Here is a 16,364-nt window from a genome sequence, read left to right on the forward strand (position 1 = left end):
AAACAGGACAAACCAAAGACTAACACTGACAAGACCACATAATTATAACATATAGTTACAGCAGTGCAAAACGATACCATAATTTGATAAAGAGCAGACCATGGGAACGGTAAAAAAGAAGTCTCAAAGTTCTGATCGACTCCCGATAGTCCCGACAGCAGGCAGCAGAAGGGAGAAACTCTCTCTGCCATAAACCTCCAGGCACTGACAACTGTCGATGCATTGGAAGCACCCGACCACAGCCGACACTGAGTCTGTCCGAAAACTTCGAGCCTTCGACACCGAGCACCATCTCTGCCGAGCGCTTCGACTCCATCCTGGCTGCCGAGCAACAAGCAAAGCCGAGGACCCAGGGCCTTCCCCTCCGGAGATTCAGGATCACACAGTAACAATGGCAGTTCAGAAGTTTCTCCAGATGTTCCTCCATTCTCTCACGTCTGTCTCCATCAAATCAGGATTGTGCACAGCACCCTACTTGACAGATAAAAGATATCATTCACTGGAGTGGCCGCGCAATCTGCGTTGTGCCGCCATCTTCTCCTCCTCCTTAGAGACATCATCTATGACTCCTGTATCCCTCACAGATACATTTTTCAATATTTATACTGATCAAGTAGCTAGTTATCTCAGATTCAGAAGTATGTTTATTATCACTGGCATATGTCATGTAATTAACCCCATTCCCGTTCTGACATGTCCGTCAACCATTTCAATTCCTACCTCTGTTCCCTATCCAACATGTAGGTCAATGGCCTGTCCTCTGGCACTCCCGTGTGGAGGAGCAATGCCTCATATTCCATCTAGGTTGCCTCCAAGCTGATGGCATGAATACTAATTGTGGTAATTTCCCCCCCCTTCCCTCTCCTATTCCCCACTCTCAGAATGAGGTGTCAAGGACACGAGCCCCTTTTCTCCGATTGTGCTGTTGAGCAGGGTCAAAGTTGATGAGGCCCCGAGGGAAGGAGAGGCGGGTGCTTGGAGCCGTCTGCCTGCGTTTGACCGGTCTTTGTCTCCCTCTTGCTAGCTGCTGTTGGAGGACTGTCTTGGTGCAAAGATTGATCAGAGAGGCTGTGGACTCATTTTGGGGGACTTTGGGGTTCATGTTACATGTGTTCCTGGATTCTGGTTACTTATTGTTTTCGTTTTTACTCTTTCTGAGTGGTTTGATCGGGGCGATTGATGAGGACTGGGGCACTTTGGTGAAGAATATGCATTGTTTCTGTGTTGAATATACACTTTCTGCCGTTTGCACGATTAGTTCTTCTTTGTGTGCTGGGTGTTTGATGAGTTCCATGGTGTTTCTTTGTTTCGTGGCTGCCTGTGCGAGGATGAGTCTCAGAGTTGTATTCTGTATGTATATTTTGAGATTAAATGTTTTTTGAATCTTTATTTGTTACTATTCTTTCTTTTTTCTAATTGCACTGTCTTTTGCATGTTAGTTGTTTGTTCATCCCATTGGGTGCGGACTTCCATCAATTCTACTGTGTTTCTTGGATTTACTGTGATTGCCCACAAGAAAATGAAGTGCAAGGTAGTATATGGTGACAATGTGTATATATACTGAGCCTATAAAAAGTATTCACCCTCCTTTGGAAGTTTTCATGTTTTTTTGTTTTATGACATTGAATCACAGTGGAGTGTTGGTGGCAGACACCAACAGAATCAACAAACTCATTTGTAAGGCCAGTGATGTTGTGGGGATGGAACTGGACTCACTCACGGTGGTGTCTGAAAAGAGGATGCTGTCCAAGTTGCATGCCATCTTGGTCAATGTCTCCCATCCACTACATAATGTACTAGTTGGGCACAGGAGTACATTCAGCCAGAGACTCATTCCACCGAGATGCAGCACAGAGCGTCATAGGAAGTCATTCCTGCCTGTGGCCATCAAACTTTACAACTCCTCCCTTGGAGGGTCAGACACCCTGAGCCAATAGGCTGGTCCTGGACCTGCTTCATAATTTACTGGCATAATCTACATATCACTATTTAACTTTATGGTTCTATTACTATTTATTATTTATGGAGCAACTGTAATGAAAACCAATTTCCCCCGGGATCAATAAAGTATGACTATGACTATGATTTAATTTGGCTTTTTTGACACTGATCAACAGAAAAAGACTCGTGTCAGAATGAAAACAAATTTCTGCAAATTGGTCTAAATTTATCAGAATTATTGAACACAAAATAATTGATTGCATAATTACTCACCTCCTTCAAGTCAGTATTTGGTAGATGCAGCATTTACAGCCTTGAGTCTGTGTGGATAGGTCTCTGTCAGCTTTGTACATCCAGACACTACAATTTTTCCCCACTCTTCTCCTGCCTCAGCAAGGACCTGGACCCACTGCAATTTGCCTATCGCCACAATAGGTCAACGGCAGATGCAATCTCAGTGGCTGTCTACATGGCTTTAGACCACCTGGACAACACAAACACCTATGTCAGGATGCTGTTCATCGACTATTGCTCAGCATTTAATACCATCATTCCCACAATCCTGATTGAGAAGTTGCAGAACCTGGCCTCTGTACCTCCCTCTGCAATTGGATCCTCAACTTCCTAACCAGAAGACCACAATCTGTGTGGATTGGTGATAACATATCCTCCTTGCTGACGATCAACACTGGCGCACCTCAGGGGTGTGTGCTTAGCCCACTGCTGTACTCTCTCTATACCCATGACTGTGTGGCTAGGCACAGCTCAAGTATCATCTATAAATTTGCTGACAATACAACCACTGTTGGTAGAATCTCAGGTGGTGACAAGAGGGTGTGTAGAAGTGAGATATGCCAACTAGTGGAGTTGTTTTGCTCAACAACCTGGTACTCAATGTCAGTAAGACGAAAGGAGCTGATTGTGGACTTCAGGAAGGGTAAGACGAAGGAACACAATGTAAATTTAGTCAGCCCCTCGTTGGGGACTAACCCACAATATACCCAGGACATCTTCAAGGAGCAGTGTCTCAGAAAGGGAGTGTCTGTTATTAAGGACCTCCAGCACCCAGGACATGCCCTTTTCTCACTGTTACCATCAGGTAGGAGGTACAGAAACCTGAAGGCACACACTCAGCGATTCAGGAACAGTTTCTTCCTTTCTGCCATCTGATTCCTAAATTGACATTGAACATTACATCACTTTTTAAAAAATATATAGTATTTCTGTTTTTTGCACTATTTTTCATATATTCAATATATGTATATTGTATAAAGTATACAGAATAAGATAGTACTAGATTATTTTATTTTTTCTTCTTCTAGATTATGTATTGCATTGAACTGCTGCTACTAAGTTAACAAATTTCACATCACATGCCGATGATAATAAACCTGATTCTGATTCTGACAAAACTGCTAAGCTCTGTAAGCTTGCATGGGGATTGTGAGTGAACAGCCCTTTTCAAGTTAAGCCACAAATTCTCAGTTGGATTAAGGTCTGGACTCTGACTTGGCCGCTCCAGGACATTAACTTGGTTGTTTTTAATCTATTCCCATGCAGCTTTGGCTTTATGCTTGGGATCATCGTCTTGCTGGAAAACAAATCTTCTCCCAAGTTGCAGTTCTCTTGCAGACTGCATCATGTTTTCCTCCAGGATTTTCCTGTATTTTGCTGCATTCATTTTACCCTCTACCTTCACAAGAGTTCCAGGGCCTGCTGCAGTGAAGCATCCCCACAGCACGAAGCAGCCACCACCATGCTTCACAGTAGGGGGATAGTGTGTTTTTGCTGATGTGTAGTGTTTGACTTACACCACACATAGTGTGCAGTCTGATGGCCTAAAAGCTCAATTTTGGTTTCACCAGACCATAGAGCCTTCTTCCAGTTGACTTCAGAGTCTCCCACATGCCTTCTGGCAAACTCTAGCCAAGACTTCGTGTGAGATTTTCCCCCCCAACAGTGGCTTTCCCTTTGCCACTCTCCCATAAAGCTGTGACAGGTGAAGCACCCAGGCAACAGTTATATGCACAATCTCTCCCATCTCAGCCACTGATGCTTGTAACTCTTCCAGAGTTGTCATAGGTCTCTTGGTGGCCTCCATCACTTGATCCCTTTTTGAATGGTCACTCAATTTTTGCGGATGACTTGCTTTAGGCAGATTTACAGCTGTGCCATATTCTTTCCATTTCTTGATGATTGAATTGACTGTACTCCAAGGGATACTCAGTGACTTGGAAGTTTTGTTGTATCCATCTCTTGACTTGTGCTTTTCAATAACTTTTTCGCAGAGTTGCTTGGGGTGTTCTTTTGTCTTGGTGTAGTTTTTGCCAGGATACTGACTCACCAGTAGTTGGAACACCTTCTTCCAACTTTTAATGGTGACTGGCAGTGCACCTTAAAAGTGTATTATCACCACCAACTGGACTAGAGTGTTGTGTAGAGAGTTGGGAAATAAAACTCCAGCTAGTTCTTTTTCAAGTGAAAACTAACTTGCCCCAAAAAGCCCTATAGGTTGTAAGTAATGAAAGACAATATTGCGAATTAAATTAAAGGTCTTCCATAACTTAAAAGTTTTAAAATGAAAACTTATTAACCCCCAAAGAGAGTAGTGCAGCCTGCATTTCCCTTCTTTCAACCTTATATTCTTCACATTGTAAAAGAATGTGTTCAACTGTTTCATAATGACAAAATCTACACACCCCGGAGTGATATTATCCAACAAGATACAAGGGATAATTAATTATAGTATGCCCAATTCAAAGTCGAGTCAATACGATTTCTTCCCTTCTTGTTTATCCCCCTTCTCCCAACAATCCAACACACAATTTTATGTATTCTGTTAAGGAGTCTCCCCTTATGCCCCTTATCCCAGAAGCTTTACCATAATCCCCTAATTGTTAGCTCCACCAATCCCTTAGCTTCTGATTTGCTAAGCAGAAGGTCTTTATCCACTAGTTGAACTTTTAACAGCATTTTTGGCCAAACAATCAACCTGCTCATTCCCCTCAGCAACTCTATGTGCTTTGACCCGTAAGAAGCAGGCATGTAAAATAATGAAATAAAGCTGGAAGAGCTTCCAGGAGTTTTAAGACTAGCCAAAAACTGAAAAAGATTCTGAACGTATTACAACTTTCCAAGGACAAATTTTCTCCAGCCACTGTATGCCCAAATTGATGTCTACCAATGTTGCTGTATACACTGAAAAATGATGTTTCTTTATTGTTACCTGTAATTCAGGCACAAAAACAGCCACACCAACATTCTCAGTTAAATTATCCCAAGATCAGTAATTTAACTGAACATATTGATGAACCAACAGACTCTCATGCATATCAGGATCCTTGGACCTCATTAAATCATGTAACCTAAAATTAACTGAAGGCACTGGAAAAAAAACAATGTGGGGTTACCGAAAAAGCCGCAGTGAGACACGTTGCATAATCCAGGAAACCCATATTCCTAAGAAAAGAACCTAGCCACTCAAAACTAAAAACACTCCTCATGATAATCCCAACAGTCCTCCAACACACTTATTAGGGTGAGCATTTCTTTGCTCCCTCACATCAGTCCAGTATGTTATCAACAACCTCACCCTCCGCAACTGTAAGGGTAATTGTCCCACTTCAACCAGTAAAGCTGAAATAGGAGATGACCTTACTGCACCACAACACAGTTTTAAAGCCCGTGCATCCAAACATTTTAAATCTGAAGACGAAGCTGATCCGTAAGCCACACAGCCATAGTCAAGTACAAATCTAGTCAAACAAATATTAATGGTCAACAGAGATTTTCGTGTAGCACCCCAAAAATACCCACATGTCCTGACGAAGGATCTCAGCCTGAAACGTCGACTGTACCTCTTCCTCGAGATGCTGTCTGGCCTGCTGCGTTCACCAGCAACTTTGATGTGTGTTGTAAGGATATTTAATGCCCCTGTCTGTCTGTCTGTATCTTGTTTTACGGCGGTTGGCATTCAGCTTAATGGTGCATTACCGCCACCCTCTGCTCCAGACTGTGCACTAGACATACATTCTAAATCCCTTCACCCAATCTCACACACACACACACACACACACACACACACACACACATATATATATATATATATATATACAAACCTACACTTCACCCTCCCATCTTTGACCATCCTAGTATCCTATTCCTGTTTATTCATCATATTCTATAAAAAAACCTCTGTACCCCTTAAAAACGCTAAAAATACCCGGATTTGTGCTCTCTCACCCATGCCCAGCAACCCTTTTAATGTGAATTCCTGCATCCCCAACTCCCTTAATTTATTTCTCATCATCTCTCTCTGTATCCCATACTTCCTGCAACTCAGAACTACATGTTCTACTGACTCCTGTTCCTGACATTCCTCACCCAATCCTGTCTGGTGTTTCCCTATCATTTTCAATGTTTTGTTTAATGCACAATGCCCCAGCCTTAACCTAGTCCACACAATTTCCTCTTTTCTGTTTCTATTACCTACCCTAGTAACTGCAACACTCTTTTGTATTTGATATAAATGCCTCCCTTTCCCCTCCTTGTCCCATCTTTCTTGCCACATTCGGTTGACTTTTTCCCAGATTACACACTTAACCTCTGCTTTACTGATACTAATGTGCATTTCCACATTTTCTTTCTTTAACGCCCTCTTTGCCAACTCATCCACCCTCTCATTCCCCTTCACCCCTACATGTGCAGGAACCCATAGAAATTTTACCTGACCTCCTTGATTTGCAATTCTTGTAACTAACTGAAGGACTTCATAAAGTACATCTTGCCAACTGTTTGTGTGAAAAGACCTGAAACTTGCTAGAACTGAGGATGAATCTGAACATATCAATGCTTTGGCTTGTCTGGCTTTCTGCACCCATTGCAACGCAACCAACACTGCCAGCATCTCCACTGTAAACACCCCTAACTTATTAGATGTCCTTCTGCTGATTCCAATTTCTTTTGCTGGTATTACCACCCCAAACCCTGTCACTCCTGTTTCAGGTTCCTTCGCACCATCCGTATAAATGTGAGTATAATCACTATACTTTTCCATCACATGACAGTTAAATGCATTTACCAAATCTGTTTTATATCTTTCTTTCCTTTTTACCTCTAACAAATGCTGGTCTATGTCAGCTTCCATGGAGCTACAACCGGATAAACTACTGAAGGACTTATCCTCAGATCAAATACTCCACATTCTTTCGCGATATCATTCCCTACCCGACTAAAGGTATCCCTCTGAAACTTCCCATTTTCCCAGCACCCCTGCAACACTCCTTTAGTAGGGTGAGAATCATTGTGCCCCTGCAAGTTAGCCCAGTAGTTTGCCATCAGTTGATTTTAATGCCCCTTTACACTTATCGATTATTTAGCAGTTGGACCTTCCAGATACAGGTGTATTTTTACTACAATCAATTGAAACACCTTGACTGCACACAAGTGATCTCCATTTAACTAATTATGTGACCTGTAAAACCAATTGGCTGTGCCAGTGATGATTTGGTGTGTCATATTAAGGGGGGGGGGGGATGAATACTTATGCAATCAATTATTTTGTGTTTTATATTTGTAATTAATTTAGATCACTTTGTAGAGATGTTTTCACTTTGATACAAAGGAATCTTTTTCTGTTGATTAGTGTCAAAAGAAAAACAAATTAAATTCATTGTGATTCAATGCTGTAAAACAATAAAAATTGCAAACTTCCAAGGTGGATGAATACTTTTTATAGGCACACATACATTGATAATAAATTTACTTTGAACTTTGTGTTGTTCTGTGTTGCTGTTGCGTTGAACATTGTGGGTGTGCTTTATTGGCATGGGAACGTGTGGCAACACTTGCGGGCTGCCCCCAGCACATCCTTGGGTGTGTTTGTTGTTAACACGAATGATACATTTCACTCATTTCAACATACTGTGATAAATAAATCAGAGTCTGTTTCCAAACCCAATTTTTTCAGAAACTCAGGATGTAGGTGATCAGATCCATGAGATTTATCAATTTTGCCTCATTAATTTCACCAATATATATTTTTTAAAATACTTATTTATTTAGAGAGACAGAGCAGAATTGGCTCTTCTGGCCCTCCAAGTCGCACCGCCAGCAAACCCGATCTTTACCCTATCCTAATCACGAGGCAATCATGCTGGCCTTCATAACAAGGGCAATTGAGTATAAGAGCAAAGAGGTCCTTCTGCAGCTGTACGGGGCTCTGGTGAGACCACACCTGGAGTACTGTGTGCAGTTTTGGTCTCCAAATTTGAGGAAGGACATTCTTGCTATTGAGGGAGTGCAGCGTAGGTTCACAAGGTTAATTCCCAGGATGGCGGGACTGTCATATGTCAAAAGATTGGAGCGACTGGGCATGTATACTGTGGAATTTAGAAGGCTGAGAGGGGATCTTATTGAAACATATAAGATTATTAAGGGATTGGACACTCTGCAGGCAGGAAGCATGTTCCCGCTGATGGGTGAGTCCAGAACCAGAGGCCACAGTTTAAGAATAAGGGGTAGGCCATTTAGAACGGAATTGAGGAAAAACTTTTTCACCCAGAGAGTGGTGGATATATGGAATGCTCTGCCCCAGAAGGCTGTGGAGGCCAAGTCTCTAGATGCTTTCAAAAAAGAGATGGATAGAGCTCTTAAAGATAGCGGAATCAAAGGTTATGGGGATAAGGCAGGAACTGGATACTGATAGTGGATGATCAGCCATGATCACAGTGAATGGCGGTGCTGGCTCGAAGGGCCGAATGGCCTACTCCTGCACCTATTGTCTATTGTCTATTAACAATGACTGATTCACCTACTAGCTGGTATGTCTTTGGACTGTGTGTGGAAACCGGAGCACCTGGAGAAAACCCAAATATTCCATGGAGAGGACGTACAGACTCATAGAAACATAGAAAATATGTGCAGGAGTAGGCCATTCGGCCCTTCGAGCCTGCACCGCCATTCAGTATGATCATGGCTGATCATCCAACTCAGAACCCTGTACCAGCCTTCCCTCCATGCCCCATGATTCCTTTAGCCACAAGGGCCATATCTAACTCCCTCTTAAATATAGCCAATGAACTGGCCTCAACTGTTTCCTGTGGCAGAGAATTCCACAGATTCACCACTCTCTGTGTGAAGAAGTTTTTCCTAATCTCGGTCCTAAAAGGCTTCCCCTTTATCCTCAAACTGTGACCCCTCGTTCTGGACTTCCCCAACATTGGGAACAATCTTCCTGCATCTAGCCTGTCCAATCCCTTTAGGATTTTATATGTTTCAATCAGATCTCCCCTCAATCTTCTAAATTTCAACGAGTATAAGCCTAGTTCATCCAGTCTTTCATCATATGAAAGTCCTGCCATCCCAGGAATCAATCTGGTGAAGCTTCTTTGTACTCCCTCTATGGCAAGGATGTCTTTCCTCAGATTAGGGGACCAAAACTGCACACAATACTCCAGGTGTGGTCTCACCAAGGCCTTGTACAACTGCAGTGTTACCTCCCTGCTCCTGTAATTCAAATCCTCTCGCTATAAATGCCAGCATACCATTCGCCTTTTTCACTGCCTGCTGTACCTGCATGCCCACTTTCAATGACTGGTGTATAATGACACCCAGGTCACGTTGCACCTCCCCTTTTCCTAATCGGCCACCATTCAGATAATAATCTGTTTTCCTATTTTTGCCACCAAAGTGGATAACTTCACATTTATCCACTTACAGAGGATATTGGAACTTAACTCCGAACTCTAACACCCCGAGATGTAGCAGTATCACGCTAACCGCTGCACTACCAAGGCTAATTTCTTTCACCTGTTCATCCACGCTGTAGTTCTTTCTATTATTCAGATGGTTTCTGCATCCTCTTCTGTAAATACAAGCACAGTTTTAAAAAATATTTTACCCCAGTGTAATTTCCCCTGCATCTATTTGTAAGGGCCCCACATTAACATTAACTAATGGTTTTCTTGAATACCTGCAAAAACTGTCAGAGAATGTTTTTATTATATGTTCCTCACTAGCCTACTCTTGTGTTATATTTTTCTTTCATTCACCTTCTTTGGAGATTAGTGAAACTTCTCTAGCCCACTGCAGTTTTGGGAATATTATGTCTTTTCCTTTGATGTTCTTAATTCTCAAGATACTTGGCTAGACTAATTTTGTCTCTTCACTATGAGATTAATTATCCAGACAAATATATTCTATTAGAATAGATGAGATTATACAAAAGAACAATGATCCTATATAATATTCCAAATAATATTTTGAACCACTCAGAGGGTCGTGAGAGTGCAGAACGAACTGCCAGCACAAGTGGTGTATGTGAGCTCAATTTCAATATTTAAGAGAAGTTTGGATTGGTACATGGATGATAGGGGTATAGAGGGCGATGGTCTCAGTGTAGGTCAATGAGAGTGGGCAATTTAAATGGTTTTGGCATGGACTAGTTGGGCTAGTTTCTGTAATTTTCTATAACTCTATGAAATAGAGTTTAACCAATTGCTGACATGTAAAAGGTTACCAAAGGTGAACCATATTCTACATTTTTCATGGAACAACGGTACAGCACAGGAACAGGCCCTTCGGCCCATAGTGTTGTGCTGAACCAAATAAATTCGTAACCAAGTGCCCAACTAAACTAATCCCTTTTGCCTACTGTAGTGGTTACTTGAAAAACAAATCAAAACCTCTGAGAGACTGAGGGACTCAACACTGTACGACGCAAATCCAAATAACTGCTCTTTAAGTTGAAAAAAGTACGATTGATCCTTTATTACGAAACCAGCTAAAAGGAATGATCAAATTAGCAATATTAGTGAAGTAAACGGTCAACAAAAACATCAAAACCCTACTCAGTTTATCTCTAACTAAAACTAACAACACAAAGAGTGAATATGTGACAATACTCCTTCCATCCACTACATAATGTACTGGGTGGGCACAGGAGTACATTCAGCCAGAGACTCATTCCACCGAGATGCAACACAGAGCGTCATAGGAAGTCATTCCTGCCTGTGGCCATCAAACTTTACAACTCCTCCCTTGGAGGGTCAGACACCCTGAGCCAATAGGCTGGTCCTGGACTTATTTCCTGGCATAATTTACATATTACTACTTAATTATTTATGGTTTTATTACTATTTAATTATTTATGGTGCAACTGTAATGAAAACCAATTTCCCTGGGGATCAATAAAGTATGACTATGACTATACTCATTCACCTCTATCTCACCTCAGCCCATGTGACAAATTACTGTAACCTATAATAAAAATGCACAGCATAAGATACAATACAGACAGACAGAAAATAGTTAGAGTCTTGCTGAAAGGTTTCGGCCCACATCAGCTGCACTTTTTTCCATACACGCTGCCTGGTCTGCGAGTTCCTCCAGCATTCTGTGTGCGTTACTTGGATTTCCAGCATCCGCAGGTTTTCTGTTGTTTGTGACATGGCTCCTACACCTGTATAATGTCTATATCCCTCCACTTCCTGCCCATTCATCTGCCAATCTGAGAGCCTCTTTAATGCCCCAGTCATATTTGCCTCCACTGCCCAATCCCCCACTGGCAGTGCATTCAAGGCACCTACTATTCTCTGTAATTAAAAAAAAACTCGCCTCACACATCTCCTTTGAAGTTACCCCCTATCCTACCTCACTTTAAGTGCATGAACTGTATTATTAGGCATTTAGTTAAAGATTAAATTTATTTGACACATGTACATTAAAACATGCAGTGAAATGCATCTCTTATGTCAAGGAGGTGCTGGGGGCAAGTGTCGACATGTTTCCGGCGCCAATACAGCATGCCCACAAATTACTAACCTTGCCCGTACACCTTTAGCATGTGGGAGGAAGCTGGAACAACCGGAGGAAACCCACGCAGTCACGGGGAGAACGTACAAATTCGTTACGGACAGAAGTGGGAACTGAACCTGTGTCACTGCGCTCTTAAGTGTTCCGTTAACCACTACACCACTGCACTGCCTCAACTCTGGGATAAAGATGCTAGTTCTCTTTCCTGAAAGCTCTGCCATGATTAATATTTTGACTCATATAATGAACCGGAACTCTATCATGGACGGTCCCAAGCAAGGCTGCAAAAGGAGGAGGTTTGGCATAGGGCTAGCAACCTCCTCCCGTAAAAATCCAGCACTACAGAAATGCCAGCAGGAGCTCTAAAGACCCCTGAGAGAGGAAGGGGACAGCTAGAAGATGTGCTACACCTGGAGACAACATGAAGGGTTGTCCCAGGACAGAGGAATCTCACAAGCTACTGTCAGCAGCTTATGCCGCAGTACCGTTGAAGGGCTTGTGTAAGTAAGTATCTTTCCTGATGGCACTGGTATAGCTTCATATTATGGAATAGGACCATTATTAAATTTGAAAGTGAAATAATTACATTTCCAATTTCAAATGGACAGGTGGAGTTTCTGAGCGTTAAATTTCTGTACTTTTTTTTTTAGCCTGCCAGCTCTTATTGCCCCCGACAAAGCTCCTAGCAATAGCAGCAACCTCCTGTGAATTGATTCATAAACCAGCATATAGTCCACTGAGATCATTTTCTGTCACTCCAATACTTGGCAAAAGACATGAAGGCTGTGAGAAGGATAATTCCAGAAACAAGCAGGTACAGTTTTGTTTGCAATATTTCCCTGGACTATAAACCATATATGTTCACTTTTTTAAACAGAAGATGTCAATAAGATTGAAAGAGTACAGAGAAAATTTACAAGGATGTTGCCGGGACTTGAGCACCTGAGTTATAGGGAAAGGTTGAATAGGTTATGATGGTGGTGCGCTCGAATGCAGCCTTTTATTCTGGTCAACCAAAGATGCTTTTGTCTTTTTTAAATGTCTTTTATACATTCACAAGACATCGCTGGAAATTAAGGACTTCAGGTACCGCAGGTCTGCCCATCAATAAGTTGCTTGTTAGCAGAGGAGTTGGACTTGGTGCAGACTGTGTTGCTGCCTGCTACAGAAAGGCATCGGAGTTGTTGTACAAAGGCGGTCTGCAGCCTAACAGCGAGTGATTGTCTTGGACATGTTTCTCGTAACCGCAAGGGCCCGTTGGGCATTGAAAATGTATAACACTGCAATACTCTGGTTTATTGGTGTGTCTGGAGGTGGGGGAGCTGCATGGCCTCGGTTGTAGTGTGGACTAGGCCTCGTGCTGCAGTGTTGCTTGTTGCAGGTGCCAGCAGGTTGTGTGGTGTGGCATCAATGCTGCCCTCCAGTGTTCGCTCAGTGGAAGACAAGCCGGATTGCATATGCGCATGCGTGCGTTTGTCCGTCAGCTTGTTCTTACGGACAACATTCGTGCTCCATCAATCTATGGGACATGTCACTTAGGGATTTGGGCTATGTTTTTTTGTGTGACTGCATGTTTACAGCTTTCTTATACTGTATGTGCTAGCTGTGACTGTTGGTACCGTGCTTTGCACCTTGGCTCTGGAGCACCACTGTTTCACTTGGCAGTATTCATGTATGTTGAATGATAATTAGACATGACCTTGCACTTGAATTCCCTAGAGAGTAGAAGATTGAGAGGAGATTTGATAAGGCTATGCAGAATTATCAGGGGTATAGAGAGGGTAAAAGCAAGCAAGCTTTTTCTACTGAGGTTGGGTAACACTACAACTAGAGGTCGGGGAGTTGTGTATTTAATATTTCAGTAATATTTGAATAATATTGTAAATATATTGTATGATTAAGCATTCATTGTTTGTTTACATGATTCATTATGAGCTACATGCCAGAAGTATGTACTGTACATGAATGGTAGACGCCATTATGCCACCATACCATATGTGAGCACCTCACTAAAGAAAAAGTTAAGTAGACAAGTATCCTGGCTCCTTTGTTTTTCTTTCCATCAGTGTCTGGAGTAACAAAATGTAACAATGGGTTAAGAGTGAAAGGTGAAATGTTTAACAGGAACGTCAGGGGAAACGTCTTCACTCAGAGGGTGGTGAAAGTGCAGAATGAACTGCCAGAGGATGTGGTGGATGTGGGTTTGATATCACCATTTCAGAGGAATTTGCATAGGTACGTGGTTGGGAGGGGTTTGAGGGATTATGGTCCAGGTGCAGATCGATCGAACTAGGCAGATTAATAGAAAGGCTAAAGGGTCTGTTTCTATGCTGTAATGTTCTATGACTATGACTAAGAGATTCTGCAGATGCTGGAAATCCAGAGCAACACACACAAAATGCTGGGGGAGCTCAGCAGGTCAGGCAGCACCTGTGGAAATGAGTAAACAGTGGATGTTTTAGGCTGAGACCCTTCACCAGGATTGGAAAGTAAGGGGGTAGAAGCCAGAATAAGAAGGTGGGGGTGGGGAGGGGAAAGAGTACAAGCTGGCAGGTGATAGGTGAGACCAGGTGAGCTGGGAGGTGGAAGTGATAAACTGGGAAGTGATAGGTGGAAGAGGTAAAGGACTGAGGAAGAAGGAATCTGATAGGCGAGGAGCGTGGACTATGGGAGAAAGGGAAGGATGAGGGGAACCAGAGAGAGGTGATGGGCAAGAGAGAAGAGAGGAGGTAAGAGGGAAGCCAGAATGGGTGGTGGAAAGAGAGAAGGGAGAGGGGTGGAGCAATTACTGGAAGTTAGAAAAATCAATCAGGATGGCATGAATATTGATTCTTTGGTAGTTTGTCAGTCGAAGGGAAACAAAACTCAGTAAAGTTAACCCTTGGTTCCCACCTGCCTTGCCCTTTGTCTGTCTGATTTGAAGTAAAATTGGAGCTAATTTGTATTAATCTGCTTTCACAGGCTCATCATAGAAATGGAATGAAGATAACGTACCAGCAGTCAAATAATTCCCTCAGGAAAAACTGCGATCAATTACGCTGCCCAAAATGTGGAAGTCATAGAATACACATAGAACCAATTACTTGTAAGTCTTAGTACAGTCACTTGGATAGTTAGGTTACCAATGACATTTCTACCCTATCTAAGAATTGTCAAGCTTGTTTGTCTTAACTTGGGGTACCACGGCAGCAGAGCAGTACGTGGAATGCTATTACAGCTTGGAGAGTCTGAGTTTGATTTCAATCCTTGCATCCTCTGTAAGGTGCCTCTGTACGTTCTCCCTGTAGAATGCATGGGTTTTCTCCGGGTGCACCGGTTTCCTCCCGCAGTTCAAAGGTAGGTTAATTAGTCATTGTATAAGTTAGGGTTGAATCGGGAGTTATTGGAGGTTGCTGCGTGGTGTGGCTTGAAGGGCCAGAAGGGCCTACTCCACACTGTATTGATAAATAAAATCAAAAGAAAATGAAACATTATACTGGGTCATGTGAAAACAAGAGACATTTTACAATGACCAGGGGGTTGCCTAATGATGTGTTCCAGTAGCTTGCAGGAGAACTGTTAAAGTACCAAGTCAATGGCTGACTACTTGTTTGAGACAACTGTGAGGAAACTAAAACCCAAGGTCCATAATGCCTGCATAATGGTATCTGAATGATTCAGATTTATTTAGTTATCACATGTACAGTACATGGAAACAAACTCCACCATGGATTGTCAGGAGTCCGGCTGCGAAAGGAGGCGAGTTGGGCATGGGGCTAGCACCCTCATCCTGTAAAAACCCAGAGCTATAGAAACGCCAACAGAAGCTCTGGAGACCTCACCTCTGGGAGAGGAGGAGAGGAGGGATCTTCACTGAGAAGACGTATCGATGGGTTACGCCTGGACCTGGGAGACTGGCCCAGGACAGAGGACACTCATGAGCTGCTGTCAACAGCCTATGCCCCAGTAACGGTCAGGAGCTTATGAAGAAAAAAAAACATGGAATCGTAGGGTGAAAAGAATCATTTGCGTTCACAACCATCACAGCATGAGCGTGCTAGGGTCAGCTCACAAGTGTTGCCACACATTCTGGTCCCCCCCGCAAGCTCAGCAGAACCACAGAGAACACAGCAAAGCGGGACCACGATAAGCAACAAAACAACAACAGCATAACAAGTCCCTTTCCTCCCTTCTTCTCTTGCACCTTCCCCTCCACCTGCCCACATGGACAGTCCTCCAACTCCAGGACAGGCCTCCAACTCCAGGGCAGTCCTCCAGCTCCAGGACAGTCCTCCAACTTCAGGACAGTCCTCCAACTCCAGGACAGTCCTCCCGCTCCAGGACAGTCCTCCAGCTCCAGGACAGTCCTCCAGCTCCAGGACAGGCCTCCAACTCCAGGGCAGTCCTCCAACTCTAGGGCAGGCCTCCAGCTCCAGGGCAGTCCTCCAGCTCCAGGACAGTCCTCCAGCTCCAGGACAGTCCTCCAGCTCCAGGACAGGCCTCCAACTCCAGGGCAGGCCTCCAGCTCCAGGGCAGTCCTCCAACTCCAGGACAGACCTCCAGCTCCAGGACAGTCCTCCAGCTCCAGGACAGTCCTCCAACTCCAGGGCAGTCCTCCAGCTCCAGGGCAG

At 43.3% G+C, this 16,364-nt stretch overlaps 1 protein-coding gene across 1 annotated transcript in view; it reads left to right on the forward strand.

Annotated features, from left to right (window-relative positions):
* The window catches only part of LOC140211489 (ATP-dependent clpX-like chaperone, mitochondrial), a 127,676-nt gene that overhangs the window by 64,079 nt on the left and 47,233 nt on the right, over positions 1-16,364 (forward strand). Inside the window, exons 3-4 of the mRNA XM_072281232.1 lie at positions 12,405-12,568; positions 14,716-14,839. Coding sequence (XP_072137333.1) covers positions 12,405-12,568; positions 14,716-14,839 — 288 coding nt within the window. The remainder of the gene's footprint in view (positions 1-12,404; positions 12,569-14,715; positions 14,840-16,364) is intronic.

Source organism: Mobula birostris, chromosome 17 (assembly GCF_030028105.1).
Source record: "Mobula birostris isolate sMobBir1 chromosome 17, sMobBir1.hap1, whole genome shotgun sequence".
Lineage (NCBI taxonomy): Eukaryota > Metazoa > Chordata > Chondrichthyes > Myliobatiformes > Myliobatidae > Mobula > Mobula birostris.